The following is a 22,297-nucleotide window of genomic DNA, read 5'->3' as shown; positions in this document are numbered from 1 at the left end:
AGCCAAGCGGACCGCCCTGGTCTCCAGACAGTTGATGGGCCATCGTGCTTGATCTGCTGTCCACCGGCCCTGTACGGAGCTGGCCTGACAAACCGCCCCCCAGCCCGAGAGGCTGGCATCCGTGGTCACCACTATCCAGTCGGGAACATCTAGGGAGACTCCCTGGGCCAGGTGCCACGGGTCCAACCACCAGACGAAGCTTTCCTCGGCAGAACGAGGAATCGGCAGGAGTGCCTGGAAGTCCCGCGACACCGGCTACCAGTGGGATAGGAGGGCCCTCTGAAGTGGGCGCATGTGCACAAATGCCCATGGTACGAGATCTATGGTGGATGCCATGGAACCCAGGACCTGAAGGTAATCCCAGGCTGTGGGTTCCGGGAGGGCCGAGAAGCATTGAATCTGGACTCTTAAGGCCTGAGCCCTCTCCGGTCGGAGGAACACCTTGCCCTCCGCTGTGTTGAACCGCGCCCCCAGGAAATCCAGCAACTGGGACGGAAGGAGGTTGCTCTTGGCATAGTTGATGACCCATTCAAGGGACTGTAGGAGCTGTAGCACTCTGTCGACCGCCCGACGACCCTGGGAGACAGATTTCGCTCGGATGAGCCAGTCGTCCAGGTAGGGATGCACAAGGACTCCCTCTCGTCAGAGCCGCCGCCATCACCACCATGACATTCATAAAGATGCGTGGGGCTGTAGCTAACCCGAAAGGGAGGGCCTGAAACTGGAAATGTTGTCCTAGGATCTTGAACCGGAGGAAGCGCTGATGCGCTTTGAGGATTGGGATGTGCAGGTACGCCTCCATGAGATCCAAGGAGGCCAGGAACTCTCCGCGGTGTACTGCAGCCAACACCGAACGGAGGGTTTCCATCCTGAAACATGGCACCTTGAGAGACTTGTTCACTGACTTGAGGTCCAGGATTGGCCGGAAGGTGCCCTCCTTCTTGGGTACCATGAAGTATATGGAGTAGTGACCCCTGCCCACTTCGGAGATGGGCACTGGGCATATCGCCCCCAGGTCCAGGAGACGGTCTAGAGTCTGCCGAACCGTGGTCTGCTTCTGGGGGGAACAACAAGGGGAGAAGAGAAATCTGTCTCTTGGGGGTCGGACAAAATCCAATGCGTAGCTGCGCTTTAGAATATCTAGGACCCACTGATCCGACGTAATCCGGGCCCACTCCTCGTAGAAGAGGGAAATCCGAACCCCTATCCTGGGGATCGGCTCGTGGGCCCGCCTGGCATCATTGGGCAGACTTGGAGGCACTGTGCCCTGCCAGGCCTGCGCCATCGAAAGGGCCGGTTCCAGGAGCTCGAGCGGGAAACCGGAGTCCGGGGGGTTTGTTGCTTCGTATTACAGAAGAGTCTCTGAGTGCGATAACGGCTTCTAGAGGTATTGAAGGACCTGGAGGAGCGCGGTCTGTCTTCCGGAAGCCTATAGACCACATTCTCCCTGAGCGACTTCATGATCTGATCCAGGTCTTCCCCAAAGAAAAACTTGCCTTTGAAAGGAAGCAATCCCAGATGAGACTTCGAGGAGGAATCTGCCGACCAGTTTCGGAGCCAGAGCACACGACGGGCGGAGACCGCAGCCACCATCGAATGGGCGAGGACCCGCAGGAGGTCATATAAAGCGTCCACTCCGTAGGCCACCGCAGCCTCCAATCTGTCCACCTGGAGAGCTTCTCTGGGGGAAGTTCTTGAGAGGTGAGAAGCTGTTGAACCCATCGGAGGCTTGCCCTTTGCGCCAGTGAGCTGCAGATATCTGCTCGAACCCCCAGCGCGGACACCTCAAACACCCTCTTGAGGTAGATCTTGAGCTTCCTATCTTGGAGGTCCTTTAGCGCTGTGCCTCCCGTGACCGGGATGGTGGTCCTCTTGGTGACCGCGGAGTCGACCGTCGGTACCTTGAGTATCTCCAAAAATTCCTCGGGCATTGGGTAGAGCTTGTCCATTGCTCTACTAACCTTTAAGGAAGCCTCGGGTGAATCCCATTCCCTCGAGAGCAGCTGAAGGAAAGTGGAGTGAGTAGGAAAAACCCTCGCTGTTGGTCGGAGTCCCGCCAGTAAGGGGTCCCCTTTCTTTGCCTGAGGCTCCGTGCTCGAAGGTTCCGGTGGGGCGTCGAGATCCATCTCCCGCAAGATATGGGGAATCAAATAGTCCAGTTCGTCGAGCTGGAAAATGCGTAAAACCCGAGGGTTGTCCCCCTCCATTTGGGCCCCCAAGAGGGGGTCGTCCCCCGCCATGTCAGGGTCCCCTCCATGAATGGGCAAGCTCATCTTGGGCACTCCTCTTGGCGGTCCCGGGGGGTCCATGGATGGGGCCGTCGCCCCTACTACGAGCAGTCGTCCCGCTTGCGACGGGCTACCCCTCCAGGGAAGGTCCATTCGTGCCAACATACGCTGTAAGAAGGCATTGTGCATCAGCACAACAAATTCCGGTGAAAAGGATGGGAGGCCCGTGGGGGGCAGGGCGGGGTCCTCCTGCGGGACTGAGAGGGGCTCTGGCGACTCCGTTGTGGTCAAAACAGGGGGCGGGACCAAAAACGGGCCCTCCGCGTCCTCTCCCGAGGATCCGGTGTCTGACTGAACCTGGCCCAAGATGGCCACTGTTCCCACCATTCGAGGGAACGGGGCCTGCCGCTGGCATCCCTCTGCATCGGACCCACGCACTTTGGTTGAGTCCTCCTCCCGCGTGCTAGTCTCCCCACCAGGGAGACATCTGGTGCAGAGCCCCTCCCGCGAGGGCCGGTTCCCAGAACGGCCGCAATCCACACATGCCGCCGATCGCTGGGGAAGGGAGGAGGTGGGGCGCGGGCACACGGTAGGTCTCTTCGGCGCCACAGACGGGCCTAAGCCTGGAACCGCTCCAGATGTCTCCCCCCTGAATCCTCAAGCATCGCCGGGGAATTGACTTCCCGGCGGGTGGCATCCCCGGGGAAAGAGTGTCGCGGGTCCACGGCCGACCGTAGTTGGAAGGGGGGGGGAAGAGACCAGCACCACCGGCTTCCACCCCAGCGGTCTGGCGCACGCAGAGGAGTACCTAAAAAGAAGGAATCCACATAAACTTACCCCAACCAAAATCTGAGAGAGATAGGTGGAGAGAGAAATCCCCAGACCTGCCAGCAAGTGCTCCGCGTGAGCAGCAGGCTCTGGAGATCAGGAGCACCGCTGGAAGATATGAGTCTAACCTTTTTTTCTTTTTTTTTTTTGTAAAACTTGATCCCTCACACAGAAGAAGAAAACAGAACAAGGGCCTAGCTGCAGAACCAGAACCCACTCTGTTCCCCTGCTGCCAATCTGCTGGAGTCAGAAACGTACTGCGGAATGAGAACAGGGATGCGGGCTTATGTAGCACCTCCCTCGGAAGTTTGTTCTGTCTCCATCTGCTGGACGGGGGACATAACCCACTGTCTGGATTGATCCTGGTTCGTACAGGGAAAAACATGTTTTTGCAGAATTAAAATGGACTATTATAGATCAGGTCGTATCATCATTAAGAGGGAGCAATCATTTAAAGCTATTAAAACGGTGTGAAGCATACTGGATTTTCACATTGCGCACACAAGCACCGGAAGGTCTGAACGAAGAACTTAACTGGGGTTCGCTAATTTGAAAATACGTAAATGATGACGGAGCAACGTGATTACTGATTGGATGCATTGCTATCCTAAGCAATCATATATAAAAAAAACTGTCAGCACAGATGGGCATTCAGTGCCGGGAAAAATAGTGGAAACTATTCTCAAGATCAAAATCGTAGAGCATACAGAAAGACATGATTTAATGGGACACAGGCAACATGGATTTACCCAAGGGAAGTCTTGCTTAACAAATCTGCTTCATTTTTTTGAAGGGGTTAATAAACATGTGGATAAAGGTGAACCGGTAGATGTAGTGTATTTGGATTTTCAGAAGACGTTTGACAAAGTCCCTCATGAGAGGCTTCTACAAAATCTAAAAAGTCATGGGATAGGAGGCGATGTCCTTTTGTGGATTACAAACTGGTTAAAAGACAGGAAACAAAGAGTAGGATTAAATGGTCAATTTTCTCAGTGGAAAAGGGTAAACAGTGGAGAGCCTCAGGGATCTGTACTTGGACCGGTGCTTTTCAATATATATATAAATGATCTGGAAAGGAATACAACGAGTGAGGTTATCAAATTTGCGGATGATACAAAATTATTCAGAGTAGTTAAATCACAAGCAGATTGTGATACAATACAGGAGGACCTTGCAAGACTGGAAGATTGGGCATCCAAATGGCAGATGAAATTTAATGTGGAAAAGTGCAAGGTGTTGCATATAGGGAAAAATAACACTTGCTGTAGTTACATGATGTTAGGTTCCATATTGGGAGCTACCACCCAGGAAAGAGATCTGGGCATCATAGTGGATAGTACTTTGAAATCGTCAGCTCAGTGTGCTGCAGCAGTCAAAAAAGCAAATAGAATGTTAAGAATTATTAGGAAGGGAATGGTTAATAGAACGGAAAATGTCATAATGCTTCTGTATCGCTCCATGGTGAGACCGCACCTTGAATACTGTGTATAATTCTGGTCGCCGCATCTCAAAAAAGATATAGTTGTGATGGAGAAGGTACAGAGAAGGGCAACCAAAATGATAAAGGGGATGGAACAGCTCCCCTATGAGGAAAGGCTGAAGAGGTTAGGGCTGTTCAGCTTGGAGAAGAGACGGCTGAGGGGGGATATGATAGAGGTCTTTAAGATCATGATGGGTCTTGAATGAGTAGATGTGACTCGGTTATTTACACTTTCGAATAATAGAAGGACTAGGGGGCATTCCATGAAGTTAGCAAGTAGCACATTTAAGACTAATCGGAGAAAATTCTTTTTCACTCAACGCACAATAAAGCTCTGGAATTTGTTGCCAGAGGATGTGGTTAGTGCAGTTAGTGTAGCTGGGTTCAAAAAAGGTTTGGATAAGTTCTTGGAGGAGAAGTCCATTAATGGCTATTAATCAATTTTAGTTAGGGAATAGCCACTGCTATTAATTGCATCAGTAGCATGGGATCTTCTTAGTGTTTGGGTAATTGCCAGGTTCTTGTGGCCTAGTTTTGGCCTCTGTTGGAAACAGGATGCTGGGCTTGATGGACCCTTGGTCTGCCCCAGCATGGCAATTTCTTATGTTCTTATGTTCAGCAGCAGAGTTTCAATTTGCGTTTGAAGGCTTCTGCATAGATTTTTCACTCGCATGAAAAGCTGAAGTTTATATTCACAGTGTGGCACAGAGCCTTACCACTCGTATGAAAAGACGGAGCATCAATTCCAAAAGGCTGTAAAGCTATTTTAGAACAAACATTGTTTAGGAGTATTATACGCCTGACTACTGATAATCCAGCAAGTATCCCCTGAGGAAAGATTCTTCGGGATTTGAAATGTGGTCTCGTTGGGCTATTCTTCATTATACAGATAAGTCGGGACATTACCTTATTTTCTCACAGCCGGTTATAAGCTCATATAGTATTTTTAAATATAAGTGTTTATTGCTCAAAAAATGTTTTTCACAAGTTTTTGCACGTTCCACGCATAAAAAAAAATATAAACAGCGGATGGAGGAGGGACGTTACTGATTATAAACATTCAATAACACCTGGGTGGTGTTTTATAACATTAATATGAAAGGTTCCTGCCATCCGTAAAAACTTTTCTTTTGACTTTTGGCTAGAGCTTTCACTTATTTGTGAATAGAATAAAAACGCTAGCACATCCTTTCAGGGAGCTTATACTTTTTTTCTATATTTATTTATTTATTTATTTATTTAAAGTCTCTTCTATACCGATAGCCGTTCGCACATCGTATCGGTTTACATAAAACAAATAACTTTTGGGCAGAGCCCTTACAAGTAACAGACAAATATAATTAACAGGAAGTATGGATAATACTGATAAGCATAACAAAAAATGAATCAATACAACTATAATATAATAACAATGTACAGGATCCAGCGTTCATAAAGCATTCTTAGTCAAAATTCGGAGGAGGAGGTAACAGGAATGAAGTGTTGATATGTTACTCGATTGCTGTAAGTTAAAGTCTCCAAGGAGAATCGTGGGTAAGTCAGCGGATAGGGATTTTGCAAAGAATTCAATAAGGGGGGATGAATCTTTCTCTAGAAGACCTGGGGGGGGTGTAAATGAGACTATCGAGTATAGTTAAAAAGCTTTAAAACAATTTTTTTTAAGAAGTGATTCGTTCTTATTTTGGTGTCATTATAGTAAAATTCCTCGAGCATTATATAGAGCAATTTTTTTTTTCTGATTTCTAAGCATTTATTTAAAACAATTTAGCTCAGCTGAAGTTTTTTTGCCCTTCCATTTGAATATAATCAATGTAGAACACAAACTTTTCATTTGGAAATCAGTACTACCATATAGTGAAAAGAGCAGAGCTAAGAATTCAGAAAGCCCTAGTTCTGTATTCTATTTAATTCCTACATTTTAGGCATTATGGAAAATGCTAGTAAATCAACTGCTGTGTCACTACTAAGCTGACATTGCAAAAGGAAGGGACCTTAGTTGTCCCAAAAGCTTGAATCTTTGGAGGGAATTTTCAAACTGTTCGCCTAGATACAAAGTCAATAGGTACTAGAGATGTGCAAAGCCCAAACCTTTTGGGCCCATCGCGGGAAATATTGTATTTTCTGCGGTTCGGGCCTTTGAAATTCGGGGGGACTGGAAAACAAATTTTTCCTAGAATTTCAGGAAAATTTTGTTGCGGTTTCAGGGTCCCCGAACCAGGACGAATTAGGAAATTTTGTTGAAATTGCCTAATTCGTCCTGAATGAATGCACATCCTTAGTGGTACAAAAGTACCAGTAAGACTTCTGCACCTGCTTTTTGTACAAGTAAAATTTCTACTGAAAATAAAGTGCACAAATTTGAAAACATCATCTATGTGAACTATTTTACCATCCTGCCAAAAACATGTCCCTCCCTCAATCCAGCTAAAAGTGCACATTCACTGAAATTTCACTTGTACTTTTAGTTGGATCAAGGGCAATTTTCAAATAGCCTATTTACCTCATAAAAAGTTATTTTCATTGGTTGTCTTTCTTTTTGCTGAGCTAATAGGTTTCTCTAGTTCTATACACCAAGCTCAAGAAAATTGAAAACTTTTTTTAAAATCACAAACTAAGATAAATCACATGTACTGGACAGAGTTTTTAATGATAATCAAAGCTTTGTCTGAATGAGAACATAGCTACTGTAAATTAAAATCTGTTTCTTCTTTTAATGTTAACCTACTGTGACTATAATACAATTCATTATTATGGAAATGAATTGTGACATTAGATAAAATGTAAAATAAAAACCCCTAAACTGAGTAATACAATTTCTATTCCACGTACATAATTGTTTCTTGCTCTATTACATGATCATATTAACTGTATGCGGCAGTGGATTAAAAATGCTAGCAAAATCCTCATGGCCATTCAAAACAAAGGTACAACTCCATTACTGAAAATGTTAAATTGATTTGTACTGTACCATACACATCACTGAGAGTTTGTCAGCAAGGATCAATTTGTCAACTCAAATTGAGACCTAACCTGTGGCTTAAACACTAAGCCCCAGACAATGATTTACAATAGAGCTGAAGGCCATGTCCATGGACAGAAAGTAAGCTCTTGAGAAACGGTGACTGGGAGCTCCTAGCTCACCAGAGAATGCACAAAAGACCTATTGGCTTTTGTCAGCTGAGGTCAGTTGTGTCTGCTTTGTAGGGTGACCAAAATATGTAAATATATTCTAGGAATATGCAATTGTGGATATCCTGAAAAAGAGCCAATACAGGGGTTTCTCCATCCATGGATGTGGGGGACACTGGATGAGGATATGATAAACAGACCATCATTTGAAGGCCAAGCTCTTGCAGTCATGTTTTTAACAAATCATGTGAGATACTGTAAGTACACTGTCTGCAGTTGGACTTTTTTTTTTTTTTTTTACTAAGATCAAATGTAGGGTCTGGGCCATGACCTCAGAAAGAAACAAACCTTCTTGGCCTTTTGGCTGAGTATGAAAACCTGTATAATATGTTGGGGGTGAGGTGTTAACACCACGCCAACCAATCTGCAATGGATTTGCAAACATATTACATCCATGACCAATCCGAAAAGTATTAAGAAAATAAAAAAACAAACAAACCCAAATCCTGCCATGTCATACATACCCTTCTTGTTTATTTCATATTTTCTGAAACTTAAAAATATCTTACTTGTTACAGACGATTGCTGGCATCTTTCTAAAGCATCACAGGGCAGTAATTCTTGACCTGGAATTTATAAAACAATTATTAACTGCGCATTTGTACTTTTAGAGATCAAAGACTGAAGACAGAACCTCAAATTTTCTTTGAAGACTTACAACTGTAAGATTTAAATGAGAATCTGCTACACTGAGAACTTTATAGTTACTACTGACTGCAGAGCCATGAAATCTTAAAAAAAAAAAAAGAATCCATTCACAGATTTTTATTCTGTGCTTTAACTTTAACTTACTTAGTAGTCTATTTACTTAAGCTACATTAATCCACATATCCACATTAAATGTTGAATTTGTTACTTAAAGCTGTTTAAAAATATGTTAACGCACATTACTGATAATTCAAAAATTATGGGCCTAAAACTTGTAAGCAAAGCAATTTATTAATATAATAATGTGAGGAATGTGGGTATAATTAACTTTCTCCGAGAGCATTAGCAGTCTAATTTGCCTGCTGATGTTCTTGGCCTATACCCTGCCAGCCTGAAATTGTAAAACGGCACAGAGACCTCAATATGATGTCTCCCCAGAAAATACCCTCTCCCCATCCCCTAACAGAACCCTCTTTCAAAAGATTAAAAAACCTCCCCCCCCCCTGTATGAAACCCCATATCCAGCAAATCACAAAAGCCCCCACTTCCTTCCTTAGTTCCAGTCTCCCCAGACCCTTCTCCTTCCTCCATAGCCTCCCCGTTATTCCAAAAGTGCAAGGCAAAGAGAAGACATGTGTCAGTTGTTGCCATTTTAAATTCTGACCTTTTTGGCGCAGGAGAAACTAAGGAACATAGCAAGCCCTTTTGGGGTAAGGTGGCCATGGGAGGGAGGAACCAAGAGGAGCATTTGGGGGTTCTTCTGCTGGGGGCAGGTGATTTGAATCTGTTGGGGAAAAATTCTATTTTGAGGGAGTAGAAGTGGGAGAGGGGGAAGGGATACCACACTCAGGGTCATATGCCCCTTTTATGTGCTGTGGGAGGAGGGGGGTCATAATATGTGTTACCAGACTAATTGTGGGATTCGCTTATGGTTTAATGCCCTTTAGTAAATCTCACATTTACCATTGTATATTAATGCATTAAAGCACGTTTCTGATATGCTTTAGTAAATAGGACCTTAAATCTCTTACTATTCCTTTTAAAATAAAACAAGTTTTCTTGTAATCCAATCTATAAATGAAACAGCATTTTTAAGCGAATTATTAATCAGTAATAATAGCATAACTGCCCTTTCTTTCTCTTATATTTTCCCCCAGAAAACTTCTAGGAACTCTTGCTGTCCCTGAGGCTGGAGATGACCCTACAGTGAAAGGGTCATCACTGTAGCAGCAGTTGATTTTTTTCACTCCCTGATCTTGAGCAGGTCATCTTTCAGGCATGCCGAACCTTTGCCAGACAAGCTGGAGAGCAGATAAGCACGAGAACACTGTGCCAAAGTGCATGGTAGAGCAGCCTGAACCACAGAGTTAGCCCACATTACTGTATTTTAAAATATGTGGGGGTTTTTTGCTACTTCCGTACTTTTCAGTCTCCTGCACAAGAAATTCATCACTTCTCACTGCTCAGTTGAATCTATAACATGATTTGGGTGGAGGCGAAATGTGAGATCAACTGTACAAAAAGATGACCACAGAAGGAATTGAGACAATGATCACTTCTCAGTTTTCTGGTAAGATTTCCAATGGGCCACACACTATCAGTTACAATGAAATTGATCTTGATCCCTATTCTCATTTGTGAAGCTAGATACTTCATCAATACCAACATTTTTGCAACATTTCATGCTAACCATTGTAGCATCCTATCGACAAGGATTTTTTTAAAATCACATTTAACTTATATTAAACAAGTTAAATGTGTCCTAAGAGACAAAAGAAGTTTCCAGAGGAGTCAATGTATGTGGTCATCATAGATATGATTTTTTTTTCAATATTTATCACTGTATGAAGTCAAACATTTTGTAGCAGAGATAATCCCTTTGTTTTAGATATTAGCTGGTTGATACTGATAATATAATTGTTAATAAAAACAATGTGTGGCCAAATCTATGCATTCTTATCTGAAATGACATTTTAGGAGCTGACTAATCCCTAAATAGAGATGAAAGCTACAACATGGCATCTTCCCGGTGGCTCTGACCACAAAATAACTGAACATGACGACGCTGAGTTGCACATACCCCACATTTGTTTGACCAGCAGAAGGGTGGATAAGGGTGGGTAATGGTGGTTGCCAAGCAGGGGGGGATCTAGGTACTGTGACCAATGCAGGCCCTGTGCAACTGGGTGTGCATACCGTGCAATTGTATGGGGCAGAATATGTGGGGGAGGAAGGGGCAGCGGCAGCAGCCGGTGTGATCTTGTCCTCCCAAGTCCTGGTCCGCTGCAGTGCCAACCAGAACAGAGGTTGTAGACTGTTTCCTCCCTCCCCCACGATGCCAGTATCTGAAACCAGAATTTATTTAATTTTTTTAGATTGGATTGCAGTGATTGCTTTCGGGCTGAAACTTAGGAGATGCTAAACCTTCCTAGCAGCTTCATTATTTTTTCATATCCAGCCAGTTCCTGCAATAGAAGGGGGAGAGGTATAATTGCCTCATGCTAGGGACCGATGGATGCACTTGAGCTGTCTGGGGCCCCCAAAAATAAAAAGTGCAGGAGTAGCAACAGAAGGCTCTGAGCAACACAGGGAGCCTGGTAAAGATGAGAAAGGGAAGTACTGTACCGGTATGTCCTGTTGTCAACTGGGAGGAGGGGGGGAATGTGTGAGAATGGGAGCCAGCCTGCCTACAAGCCTGGGTTTTGTGTATGCTGTGAATGCTAGCCTGTTGCATGGGTGTTAGTATTTATTTATTTATTTATTTAACATTTTTCTATACCGACCTTCATGGTTAAAATACCATATCAGGACAGTTTACATCGAACAGGGGTAAAATAACTAGATAAAGGAAAAAACAAAGTTACATTAAAACGAGGACTGTGAACTTGGAAGCTTAGGAAGCTAGAAGAAAAATATAAAGTTAAGTTAAAGGGAGAGAAACAAATTCCAGACTAGAGGTAGTCCAGACTAGAGATAGTCCACATGTTAGAGTCGGTATCCATGCTATCCAGGTATTCAGAGGAGGGGAGGATCCATTAATCATGACTAGATAACGCCTAATGTGTATCCCAGGGTTCTGGGAAGGCTTGGCGGAACAGCCACGTTTTGAGTTTTTTCTTAAAAGTTAGCAGGCAAGGTTCCAGCCTAGTATATGAATGACAGCCTGGATTTTATGTGTGTGTGTGTGTGAATGAATGACAGCCTGGATTTTGTGTGTGTGTGTGTGTGAATGAATGACGGCCTGAGGTGTGTGTGTGTGTGTCTGTGTGTGTAATGGCACCCTGAATGGTAGCCTGGGCTTTGTGTGTATATGAATGGCAGCCTGCCAGCCTGGGGGTGTATATGGTGAATGTTTATGCCACCCCCACGAGAAGCTCGGGGTGACTGAAAATGAAACGTTTTCAGGTATGGAGAGAGCCTGGAGATTTTTTCATCCTTATTAGTTTGTTTTTTTTCTTTTTCTGTTTATTGATTTATTCAAATTGCACAAAGAATATCCTCTTTGTAGAGAAACAGGGAAATATAAACTTATACAAGAACACAGTAAATACTGCTTAACAACAATAAAAAGAAAAAACATTTCTCTTACTTGACCTCAAATATAGACTAGTTAGGGGCTTACACCACAATTATGAGGAGATTAAACAAACAAAAGATTATCAAATATAAACTTAGCGTTTTGGCTAATCCTATTTTCTCTATGACTCACTGGTAGTAGAATCCTGGACTATGGGATTAGGTAACACTTTTTTCTTATTATCCAATAGTACCTTCAATTGCTCGGGAACAAAAAAAACATAGGTAACATTATCCATTTTTAATATACAATGGCACGGATATCTAAGCATAAATTCAGCTCCCATGGAGCGAGCTTCTTGCCGCATGGCAAGGAACCCTCTCCTCCTATCCTGGATAGCTTTGGCCAGATCTGGTAACACTTGTATAACCTTACCCATAAACTCCACTCTCATATTTTGAAAATAATTTCTCATAATTGAACTGAGGTCCTGTGAATATATAAAAGACACTAGGAGGGTAGCCCTCTCTATTACCTCAGACGTAGAAGTCTCTAGAAAGGCAGTTAAGTTTTCCATATCGATCGTAGGTGCCGCTTTTTCTTCCCTTGTTCTTGCATGAGGTAGAAAATATACTTTGTTAAAAACTGGTATATTTTCAGGTGCAATTTTTAATATCTCAATCAAATATCTCTTAAGAGTTATCCTTGGTTGTTCTCCCAGAACCTTAGGAAAGTTAATAAACCTAAGGTTCAAATTTCTGGTCTTATTTTCCAATTGTTCCATTTTCAGGTCTTGCACTAATGCCACCTGGATATCTTGAAACTTCTTGTTTGTTCCTCCAACTGCTGGATCCTCTGTATTTGATTCACGCTCCTTGAGTTAAAGTCTTGGGTAACGGTTTCTGATTGTAAAGAAACACTTTTTTGCTGCAAGGAAACTGTTTGTAATGCTACCCCCATCTGTGCCAACAGATCCCATAGAGAGTCCATGGTTACTACCGAGGGCTTAGGGAACATGGTTTTTGCAGCTTCAGATTCCACAACTTCACCAGTTAAGGCGTTTAAAGAAAACACAGCCTCAGAAATGAGGCTCACTGCCTGCAAATCAGCCATGTTTTCCCCTTCCAGGCCTTGCACGTTTCTCCCACTCCCCACGGTGACACCCACAGCTGCATCATCTAGTCCCGTCAGGGCTGCTTCTGCACTCACCGGGCTTGAGAAGTTTTGGGGGATCGGCACTGGAGGCATCCGAGAGTCCAGGGGGCTTAAGCTGGTCTCTCCAGAATCGTTCGCGGCTCCTCCCGCGAGCGTCTCAGCTCTCCCTGCCTTGAAAAGCCAGCAGCCAGCTCCGTTATGGTCCGCTGTCCTGGAGGGAGAGAAGGGGCTGCGGGGTACACTCTTACTCTCCCTTTTCGCTTCAGAGGCATTTCGCATCAAAAGTAGAAGAAATATTCAGTAGAATCAAGCGAAAACGGAGAGCGTCCAGAGCAGCACTGCTATTCCGCCGCCATCTTGGCTCTGCCCCTCTGTGATCATCCTTATTAGTTTTAATTACTGGGCATTTGTGTCTTCTATTTTGAAATATTTTATTGTTGTCGGGAACATTTTCAAAACTTGTTTAATATGTCTTCTTAATTATTGAATGTTCTTCTATTCCATCAGCTCTTCGGCAATATTCTTATTAGTATGGATTCGTATGATTGATTTATATTTCTTGATTTTATTGTTTTATTTATGAGAACTGGTGATGTTTCTGTTTTTCCATTGCTGCATTACATACAGAGTCTGGCTTATTGCAGTTTCCAATTCGGTTTCTATTTATATGTTTTTATTTATACTTTATTCTGTATTTGGTGAGGGCATACCAGTGTGCTGCATGTGTGACTGAGGTGGCACATTCTGCTAGCATGTTGTTTCAATTTAGGAATTTAGAGCGGCCTGGTTTGTTCTGCTTTCTTTAAAGGATGTGTTTTAGAGCCTGGTGTAATATTTGCAGTGTTGCCTTTTCAAAGATGGGATTTTTCCTTTTTGAATGCTTGCAGTTAGTATGAATGTGTTGTTAAATTGAATGTGTCATTCATATTTTGAAAAACATCCTCAAATGTGATATTTCAAAACATTTTGCACAGTTCCCAGCATCTTCTGTATCTTCTTAAATATCTGATACAGTCTCCATATTTTTTGATTTTCTGATTTTTTCCAGAACTGGCAGGTCTACTATATTTTCTTTATTCTAAGGAATATATTTTACTTAACTGTTCCTAGTTGGCAGATTTGTTTTCCCTTGCTTTTTGTTAATGGCCATTATTTCTTCTTTTTCTTCCTAATCGTAAACCACACAAATGGTCCTTCTCTCAGTTGATTCCCTCCCATGCAGAATGTTAACTGCATTTCTCCCCAGATATTCTTAGCCTAAAATAAAATGTAAGGTAAAGCTGTACTTTTTGTTTTAATATACTATTTTACTTTGCCTTATATTTATAAAACTCAAGGTGATTTACAATAATATTCTTCACTATTCTTATTAGGTTATCTATCCAAAATTAACAAAATTGTTGTGGTGGGTCAAACCAGTGGTCCATTGAGCCCAGCATCCTGACAGTAGCCTATCCGGGTAACTTGGAAATACCCAACAAATTTTAATGGGGAGGTCTATTTACTATCGCTTATTTCAAGAAATGGTTTAACCCAAAGTCTACCTAATAGCTGGCAAAAGACATGTCCTTCGAAAACTTGTCTACATTTTTTTTTTAATTGATTATATTATTAACTTTGATCACGTTCTCTGGCCGAAATTCCAGAGCTTAGTTGTGCATTGACTGAAAAAAAACTTTCTTAAATTTGTTTCAAATCTAATACTAGTTAATTTCATGATCTGTCCACTAATCCTAGTACTATTTAAAAGGGTAAATAATCGTTCATTATTAACTTGTTCCACAATATTCATAATTTCTTTTAGGAACCTCAATCACATTATCCTTTCAATCCTCTCCTCTCCAAGCTGAAAACCTCTAACCTGTTAAGTCTTTTTTCATAAGGAAGCCACTCCATACATTGTATCATTTTTATTGCCCTTCTCTGATTTAAAATGTGCTTTTTGTCCCCATCTGCTTAAGTGCATTTACTATTACAGTAAATTCTCAGATTTTAGCACTTTAAATATGTATAAGTGCCCAAACATTCATTTGACTGGATAACTTCTGAGTTATCCTACTAAATGCCTCTGAATTTGTAACCTACTGTGCATGGAACAGGGAGCATGTCAGAGAATGCTACTCTGGAGCAACTTCCCACCTAAAAGCTTAAATTTGGCTTCCAGAGCCTCCCTCCCACTCCTTTCTAAGTTGTTGGTGCCCAAATATATACCACAACAGCTGGCTCCGACCCAGCACTAGGTGATGCATGAAGTCTGCCACCTTTGCACTCAAAGCACAAACTATGATGGCCAAGCTAACCCTTCCCTCCTGTGCACTAGCTCTTGGAGACTCATCCACAATGCAAGAAGATAATGCATCATTTGGAGAGTAGGTCCTAGCTACAGGATCATTTCTTGCTACACTAAGTTGATGCTCTCTATTCAAGTGACCTTACTCCTATAAGGCAGCACAGAGTTGCAACTTGGCTACTATGTCCTTGAAGGTGTCCTCTATATACCTCTCTGTCTACCACTCTAGCTTCTAGACATTGGACTCGTTCTCTGAGAACCAGGAAGTCTTTGCACCGTGTGCACATATACAACATCTCATGAAACTGGTAGATAATCATACATATGACACTTGGTGCAAAAGACTGGAAAGCCCCATCTCGCTGCTGGACCGCTGTCTGCATCTCAATATTGTTGTGTTCTTAGCTTTACTAAGAGATTTACTAAGAGAGATTTACTAAGCCCTTCCCCCTGTATGGTGTGTTTTGTCTCGTGGCAAAACAATGTAGCTGGCAACCCTTTAGGCACAATGGCAGTCACAATCTCACAGGACTGCCATCGCTTTAAAGGGCTTGTGCCTTAAAAAATGCCATGGGAAAAAAGAAAAAGTGTAACGGGGTTTAAGGCTGACCCCTGGCTACTACTCGAAGTGGCCCTGACACCAACAAGTTAAAAATAAATTAAAGTATTTGAGTGGTAGGGAAGATTCCAAGATAACCTCATGTTAGAAGAGTGCTGCATATTATATTGCGTTTTACCTTATTTCTTTGTTGGTTTGATGGGTAAGAGAAAGGGCAAGGCTCGAGTATTCCCGGACATGTTGGCAACCTCATTTTGAAGGGTGCTACGGACAGACATCTTTTTCGGAGCCAGGACTCTCCATTTGGCTCTGTTGAGCAGTTGTTGGACAGCTTTCCATACAATGGTTTTCCAGCTGCAGTCCCAGACTACGAAACATCTCTTACCTCCAGAGCTGTGCCTTCCGCCTCCCAATCCATGGCTTCTGCGACCAGTATCGATAGCAAGAGGCTTGTTCCATTGTGGTCGCATGACATGAGTTAGCACTGGGAGATGCCCGAGCTGAGGAGCCAACTGTTGGGAGGACATTAGAATTCTCTGCTTTAGGTAGAGGTGGCAGGGCTTCCCAAACCTGTCCTGGGTACCCCAGAGCCAGTTGGGTTTTCAGGATATCCACAATGAAAACCTGACAGGCTGTGGGATACCCAGGACAGGTTTGGGAAGCCTTGTTCTAGACCAAGGCGGCTATAGCTGCTAACACTGTAGTTGAGGGTGAGGGTTGACAATGAGGTAATAGGCCAAGGGCATTGCTCACGCTCTCTACTTGCACTGCCTGCTCTTTCTGGGGGTTGCTCTCAACATCATCAGCATCATCTACTTTCCCACCTCAGCACTACTGCTAAGATGCTACTGACTATAGCTCCCAAATTCTCTTTGGCTACCAGCTCTTCAATATTGTTTGATTCAGGAACTCCTACACCTGATTCTTCTTCAGAATCAGTTTTGAAAAATACTCCTTCCACTACTTTAGAAATAGTAATTATGGAGGAGCGTACTGCTGGTTTTGGGTGTTGCACTTCTGCTCCTCTATTCAATATCCATGTTCTACTAATGCCAGCCTCAGATGGCTGTCCCACCTTTTGCCCCACCCCAAAACAAGGAGGAAAGGAACAGTTGGCAGTGGCCCAGGCCCTCCTAATTCCAATTTCTTATAGCTTGAGCCAACTTCCACATCTGGCTTTCTGCAGATAAAAAATTCTCTTTAGGGAAAGGCTCCCTTTTTTATCGCTATTAGTACTACTCGTACTAATGACAGGCTGGACCTTCCTCTGCAGCACAACCCAATCCTCTGCCTGCCATTTTCTCCTCTCCTCTTTCTTCACTTTGTGGCATGATGGAATTGCAAGTGGCTACTGGGGGTTTGATATCACAATATACTTTATTGCAGTGGTTCTCAACCCTGTCCTGGGGACCCCCCCAGCCAGTCGGGTTTTCAGGATATCCACAATGAATATGCATGAGAGAAAATTTGCATACACTGCCTCCATAACATGCACATTTTCTCTCATGCATATTCATTGTGGATATCCTGAAAACCCGACTGGCTGGGGGGGTCCCCAGGACAGGGTTGAGAACCACTGCTTTATTGCTACTGTGCCAGCACTCACTGGTGCCACTCTAACATTGAATGAGTGTCTGTCTGTCTCACATAATCAAATTCACAGACTAAGAGTTCTCTTCAGTGCTTGGTAAGCATAGAGCATACTTACCATGTAGAGTTAACAGTTCGCTAGTGGCACAAACTCAATCTCTATCTTTCTAGAGTATCCCACACAGAATGTGCAAAAAAAGTCTGTCACACACAGTGTGTGTGTGTGCCACTGCTGACTGCCTCCTTTTGCACACACAAAAGAAAATGTTAGAAAGAGAATAATCTGAGAAGGCTGGCAAAGCTGGCTTCACTTCATTCATCTGCAGATAACCAGTGCATTGTACTGTGCAGAGTCAGACAGACAAACACAAAAAATATCCAGTTCCCTAGCTGGCCCCCAGTAAACAGACAGAAAGCATTGCCTCTGTTTCTCTGCACAATGAGTGACAGCACTCTGACTGTAATAGTGAATATCAGAAAAAACCCATAACCAAGCCTAAAGTTGTTCTCTCTTTTTTTTTTTTAAGTTTTTGACTAAGAGAGCTTCTGAAAAGAGAAGCTTTCTCTGCAAAATCCAACTCAGTAAATGGAGTTTCTTTGCTGTTGCTTAGACCTTTGAGTGGGAGAACATGTTATAGGCCGAAAAGAAAAAACAATGTTTAGCGTTCATTGGTTCTCCTTCCTGACTACTTACCTACTTCCACCTTGGTTCTGGCCCAGCTGCTATCTCATACAAGCAATGGTTGGTTGCTGTAGTTATCAGTGTCCCTGCAGCTTTCTCACGTCAGCATTTTTCAATGTGCCATAGAATTCAATATGAAACAAAGACCACAACTTTTTGTTTAAAGTTTAGGGCACCCTCCATTTGTTTTGGAGATTCATAAATGAAACAAAAATAGACTTATTTGTTGCATTTTACCCTTTAGTTTCAAATGAATGCACATCCCCAACACACTTCTTAAATATCTAGTTAGCTCTGTTGGGTTATTAACTGCTAAGAAATGGAAATTCTGCTTAAAGTATGACCTTCATGAATATGAGAATAAACTTTCCCAAAAAGTATATGGAAAAAGAGGCCAGAGAGATTTATTTAAAATCTCTTTTTATATCAGCACTATTTTGCCATTCTATTAGAATATGCGTACTTTTGCATCATAACGGTTTGTACTAAGTAATGTATTTTCACTAGCAATGTCAAGAGTACAAAAATGCAAACATGAATTAATTAAACAAAATAGAGGCCTTAATACGATTTTCTTTCTTACTAAAGATATGAGATTTCCACAGTGACAAAAGTAATACTTAAATATTTTCTACTAGGCAGAACACTGGTTGATAGTTAATATGCTAGTGGAATTACAATTGTGCTCTCAATTTGCCAGGTCATTTATGAACAGGCAATGGAAGACCAACAGTTCATTACTGCTGTTATGCATGGTCATAAATATCATGTTATTCATTAAGAAGGTTTAAGCTAATTAGCAGATTTGGGACACTTACCTTGTACAACAGGGTCAGAGTCCCAAAACTGCTAATTAGCTTAAACCTTCTTAATGAATATGGCTTACATCTTTGACATTTAAATTCAAAGCCCTTTTCAATTCATAGGTGAACAATTAGAAATGAGTCTTTGACCATTTGTTTCATATTATGAATTTAAAGTTGGAAGGATGCAAAATTGTCATTTATAGCATGCCAAATAATAAGTGACATGGACAGTTGTACCCTAAATGATGATGACATGATTATGTCTGAGGCTGCTGTTTATAAAATCCACAGCAGAAGCTGAAGAGTTTGGTGACTGCAGATTCATTACCTTGATACAGGCTTTGTTGATTGGCCAAAATAAAGTCTCCATTAAGACCGGATCATGGCTTTGACCAATCTAACTGTATGCTGTTTGGGGAAGAGGGTGGAATGGAACAGAAAATGTGTTTTATTTTGACTGTTACCCCAATGTTTAATCTTGTTGAGTAATGTGTTCTAAGGTTCTTGTTTTCTTTTTAGCTTGCTTTATGTTTAGAGACATTCATTTTCAGTTCTAATTTTATTTTACCCTGGAATTTCTAAGTGTTTATTAAAATGAACAAAAATAGGAGAACTTCGGTGGAAAAAAATTAGTCATTTTTCCCACTGATTTTTCTCCCACTTTTGTTATTTATGTATTTAAAAGGATTTCTTACCCGCTCTAGCCAATATTCAGAGCGAGGAATATCAATACATCATAATCTAAAAGACATACAATGCCAAGAGTCAGATATCAAATAAAAAATATAAAACATACAAAGCCTGCATGATCATTAACAGAAGTGAAAGAGAAACATTGCTAATCAAATACACATCTAAGGAAATGAACTTCTCTTATTTAGGGTCTTTTTTTCTATAATTCTTTCCCCCTCTCTCTGAGTTGAAAAATATTATAGTAGATTTAGAAAGAGTCTGATTAGGTCTTATTTATTTGTTATGAAATTATTTTGTTTCATTATTTTCTTTGTTATATTTAAATTTTTTTAAAGCTATTTATTTTATACTTCATTATGATTTATTTTTAGCTATTGTATATTATTTGTTTTATAATTGTCAGCTATTGTACATCCCTTTGATTGTCCACAAAGAAAGAGGATTATAATTATAATATTATATAATATATATTATATATACATTATATATATATAATATTATATATTATATAATTATAATATTAAACATTAAACAAATTATTCTAACTGTGGATTTCAAAGGCTTGCCGAAAAATGGTGTACTGTTGCTTAAATGATTGCGCACAAGTGATTATTCTCAACATGTCTGGTGGTAGATTCCAGAAGACAGGCCAGGCTACTGAGAAGGCCCTTTATGGGTCTCTGACAAATAAGCAGTTGCAATGAGGGAACCTCCAGCAACCTACGATGTGTTGATCTTAAACCCCATGGATGATTATACAGTCTCAGCATAACAGAGATTTAGAGACAAATTGTAGTTAAGTAGTTTGTGAATCCAGATCACGATTTTACATTTGACCCGCCTTTGCGTTGGAAACCAGTGCAACAACTGAAAGGCTGGAGTAATATGCTCTCTGTTAGAGCATGTCAGCAGACGTGTTGAGTCATTCTGTGTTAATTGCAGATCCCTGACTCATAGAAACTCCAATGTACAGAGTTGTAGTAGTCCAAAGATGAAAAAAATCAGTGCTTGCAGAATTGTATGAAAATCACAAGATGAGAATAAAGGCATCAGCCAATACAGAATATGTAATTTAAAAAATTCAACCCTTGTGACTGCCTTCACCTGTGCACAAAAATAGATCTGACTCCAGCCAGATACCTAGATTTTTTTTAACCAGTGAGACTGGTATAGTGTAACCACTGATGTGAACTGAAGGAGCATTAATCAGTGCTGAATTGCTCATCAGTATGATCTCAGTTTTACCTAAGTTTAATGCTAGCTTATTGTGAAATAGCCAGTGGTTGATGGCTGACAAGTATATTGAAATAACAGTAAAAGATTCTCCAACCAGGAGGTAGATTTTGGCATGATAAACCAAATATCAGTGTAGATATGATATTCAACTGTGAGCCCGGTGAGAAGTTTGCAGATAGGTATCATATTGATGCTAAACAGCACTGCTGATAGAGCAGATCCTTGGGCCACACATGTTTTTATTTTGTACCATGGGGAGGTACTGGAACCAATCCTTACTTGGAATACAAATCGGACACATAAGATGTGAGCTATGGTAAGACTCTGCCTGCAATACCAAGTTGCCTTAATCTGTAAATTAAAATAGATGATTAAGACTATCAAAGGAAGCTGATATTTAATAGCACAAGGACATAGTCAGTCCTCCTCAAAACCTCATGTAAAGGTGTCAAGGCTTGAGAGCAGAATGCTTTTGTGCTAAAAACCTCCAGAATCCAAACTGAAATTAGACGAGTTTTTCAGGTATATCAAGGAAGTTATTTAGCTGCCTCAAGATCATTCCCCTCAGTGATCTTTGCAAGAAAAGGTAGTGAGGAAATTGGTCTGTAGTTTTCAAGTCAGATGGTTCAAGAGATGGCATTTTCAGTTTTGAGCGCATGAATAACTGCTTCAGCTTCAGACATAAGTGACTTTCAAATAGTTAAACATTCACTTTCTTAGCTAGCAAGCCACTAATCTCATTTCTGAGAATTTTTAATATAGCTGTTGGACAGGGATTCAAGGAACAGGATAAAGAATTCATATCACCAATGGTCTGTATGAACTTTTCCTCAGACACTGGTGCATACTGATCATGTCTATACTGAGATCTCATACATATCTCATTTTTTTCTGAGAAAAAAAGTGATGTCCTCACAACTTGAGGAATAAGAAGTGATATTGCCCTTCCCAGAAGTTTAACTATTTCAAATTGCATACTATGACTATGTCCTGCTTTATAGATTCTAGATGTAGTCTATTTTTGCTTCATTTGTCTTAGACCTATAAATCCACAAATACTGTTAAATTCCAGGGGAAAATAAAATAACGGAAAATGAAGGTCTTTATATATGTTTCATATATGTATATTGACTTTATATGCAATTTGCTTTGCATTACATCAAATGGAACAAATACAAAAATAACGGATCAGAAGGAAAGGTGATTAGCAACATGCAAGGCAAAATGTACAATCTCAAATAAAAAGAAAAGATACAGTATTTGAGTTTGCATGAAGACTTTGAATTCTCCTCAGGAAATAAGCAAGAATAGCATGAGCCTCAAGTCCACATGCATTGGTTTTGTTTCCTAAACTTTCATTTCCTGAAGAATGTCGGTATCTATACTATTTTGTTAT

At 41.6% G+C, this 22,297-nt stretch overlaps 1 protein-coding gene across 3 annotated transcripts in view; it reads right to left on the bottom strand.

Annotated features, from left to right (window-relative positions):
- Positions 1 to 22,297, bottom strand: part of POT1 (protection of telomeres 1) — a 364,682-nt gene that overhangs the window by 78,149 nt on the left and 264,236 nt on the right. For all 3 annotated transcript variants that reach the window (XR_003858606.1, XM_029615658.1, XM_029615659.1), the window contains exon 13: positions 8,235 to 8,291. Coding sequence is in view for 2 of the 3 variants with exons in the window: in XM_029615658.1 (XP_029471518.1) it covers positions 8,235 to 8,291 (57 nt within the window). In the remaining variant the exon portion in view is untranslated. The remainder of the gene's footprint in view (positions 1 to 8,234; positions 8,292 to 22,297) is intronic.

The sequence above is a fragment of the Rhinatrema bivittatum genome, chromosome 9 (assembly GCF_901001135.1).
Source record: "Rhinatrema bivittatum chromosome 9, aRhiBiv1.1, whole genome shotgun sequence".
Taxonomy (NCBI): domain Eukaryota; kingdom Metazoa; phylum Chordata; class Amphibia; order Gymnophiona; family Rhinatrematidae; genus Rhinatrema; species Rhinatrema bivittatum.
This window is presented reverse-complemented; position numbering and strand designations above follow the sequence as displayed.